Raw genomic sequence first — 2,774 nt, 5'->3', positions numbered from 1 at the left:
AATAGTTGAATATTGTTTGTATTAAAGCACTGCTTAGCTACATTTGTCATGTCAATAGTCAGGACCGTGTTGCATGGCATGTAATCGCCATTAGAAATAACTGGCTAAATTAGAAATGTTTATTTTTTTGATTCTTAGGAGACTGGTGTAAATGTGAACAGAACATTTGCATTGCTATGATTATATTTTTAAGTCAGTTTGTTTTCTTTTTTCACAGAATACGACAATGGGTGACTGGAGTTTTTTGGGAAACATCTTAGAAGAAGTAAATGAACATTCCACTGTGATAGGAAGAGTATGGCTGACAGTGCTCTTCATTTTTAGGATTTTAATCCTTGGCACCGCTGCAGAGTTTGTCTGGGGAGATGAACAGTCAGACTTTGTTTGCAACACCCAGCAGCCTGGTTGTGAGAATGTCTGCTATGATGAGGCTTTCCCCCTTTCTCATATCAGACTTTGGGTTCTCCAAATCATATTTGTCTCCACACCATCACTGGTTTATGTGGGCCATGCTGTCCATTATGTGAGGATGGAAGAAAAGAGGAAGGAGAGGGAGGAAGCTGAGATGAAGAGGCAGCAGGAGATGAATGAGGAGCGGTTGCCTCTGGCTCCAGATCAAGGGAGTGTGAGAACCACCAAGGAAACCAGCATGAAAGGTAACAAGAAGTTCAGGTTGGAAGGAACACTGCTGAGGACCTACATCTGCCACATCATCTTCAAAACCATCTTCGAGGTTGGCTTTGTGGTGGGACAGTACTTTCTCTATGGCTTCCGCATTTTGCCTCTGTACAGATGCAGCCGGTGGCCCTGTCCCAATACAGTCGATTGCTTTGTTTCCAGGCCGACGGAGAAGACAGTGTTCGTCATCTTCATGTTGGCAGTGGCTTCTGTGTCACTCTTTCTCAACTTTGTGGAGATCAGTCACCTAGGAATGAAGAAAATTAGGTTTGCCTTCAGGAAGCACCCCCAGCAGCAAGTGGAGCTGGTTTCTGAGAAGCCTTTGCACTCCATTGCTATTTCTTCTATCCAGAAAGCCAAGGGTTACAAGCTCCTCGAGGAAGACAAGGTTGTGTCTCATTTCTATCCTTTGACAAAAGTCAAGATGGAAGCCAGTAGCTTGCAGGCACCATTTACAACTTTTGAAGAGAAGAGTAATGATGCAGGTTGTGTAGAAGATGTTTCCAAGGTCTATGATGAAACATTACCATCCTATGTTCAGACTGTTGAGCAAGAAGAAGAAATTCTAGAGGAACCACCCACAGAAGCCACTGAGATGACAGAAGATACAAGACCTTTAAGCAGTTTAAGCAAAGCAAGCAGCAGGGTCAGGTCAGATGATTTAACAGTATGAGTCAAGCAAATCATTTATTAATACATTTATAAAGCGGAGGTCAATTTACTACAGAGTGAAATTAAATGAGGCACTGACTAGGCATAATAAATAATCTGTTAAACAACTATGTAAGCTTGTAAGAAAACTGAATACATTAAAAACAGGTATATTGTTATTGAATTGCATTTTTTATTAAAATAATAAAAAAACAAAGGTTGATGAAAATTTCAGTACAGTTGAATGAAGTCATATATGATTATATAAATAGTTTTAATTTTTAAATTAATAATATGCTATATTTTCCTTCTGAAAGGATACATTCAGTTAAAAAAAGCTTAGATGTCTATGATTGCAATTGGGCTTACTAAATATCTAGCATAACATCAATTAAAGGTAGCGTTTTTTGTAAAAGGTGGGAATTCACATGAAACAATCACACTTACAATACTAATATTTAGTAAAGAGTACTAATATTCTACTTCTTTGAGTTTCAATTAGTTAACCAAAATATAGCAAAGTTTGTTTGTTCTTTAACTATATATATATATATATATATATATATATATATATATATATATATATATATATATATATGCTACACGTTGACCTATACTACACAGACCTGTCTGCAACTGACCTTTGGATGCCTTAGAGGTTATTCCAAGTTGAATTCTTCTGTTATTATATATAATTGTTAATTTTTTATATTGACATGAATACTATAAAACAAATAATAAACCAGCATTTTGATATCAAGCCTTAAAAGCCCACACTAAATGTACAGGTTTTTAAAAATGTTGTTTTATATACTCAGTTCCTTTTTTTTCTAATCACTGCAATTTCTTAATATCAGCCAACAGTTTTTACTAACATGTAGTCCTCTTTGATCATAGTAGTGTGAAAGTATCCTCTTTTGAAAACAGTGAACACAGCCAATAAAGTTTTGTGGTCAAGGAAAAAGTGTTTCTTTGTATTGATTTTACATCACAGACCGCAACACATACAGGGGTTGAATAAAAATGAGAACATTGGCCACTGACTTGACAAAAACATCTAAAAACGATTTTAAGACAACCCCCTGAATGTCTACAGCTCTGTATCAGAGTCTGTCAGATCTGTGCTCTAAAAAATGGATTTCCCACAAGGAAATGAAGCTTATTGTAGCCCCTTCTGGATGGGGAAACAGGTCAGTGGCTTCTCACTAGCACAGGGCTGCCCAAAGTTTACAGAGCAGAGGGCCGCATAGCAAGGCTACCGTGGGACCGTAGGCCACAATGTGGCCAAATTGCATGGATTGCAAATTTCAAGTACCTTTTTCAAGTGCATTTATTTGTGTTGCTAGCCAATTCAATATTTCAGCTTAATAAATTACAAACTTAATACATTTAACCCATATCTTAGCATTTACTCCTTGTCAATAACTTGTAAGAACATTAACCCA

At 36.9% G+C, this 2,774-nt stretch overlaps 1 protein-coding gene across 1 annotated transcript; it reads left to right on the top strand.

The window, feature by feature from the left end:
- The first annotated feature begins 226 nt into the window (after window positions 1-226).
- On the top strand, window positions 227-1,428 carry LOC121328006 (gap junction alpha-8 protein-like). The gene has a single exon (XM_041272426.1). The coding sequence runs from the start codon at window positions 227-229 to the stop codon at window positions 1,349-1,351; it is 1,125 nt and encodes a 374-aa protein (XP_041128360.1). The 3' UTR covers window positions 1,352-1,428.
- Window positions 1,429-2,774: the final 1,346 nt, after the last annotated feature.

This window comes from Polyodon spathula, chromosome 15 (assembly GCF_017654505.1).
Source record: "Polyodon spathula isolate WHYD16114869_AA chromosome 15, ASM1765450v1, whole genome shotgun sequence".
NCBI lineage: Eukaryota > Metazoa > Chordata > Actinopteri > Acipenseriformes > Polyodontidae > Polyodon > Polyodon spathula.
This window is presented reverse-complemented; position numbering and strand designations above follow the sequence as displayed.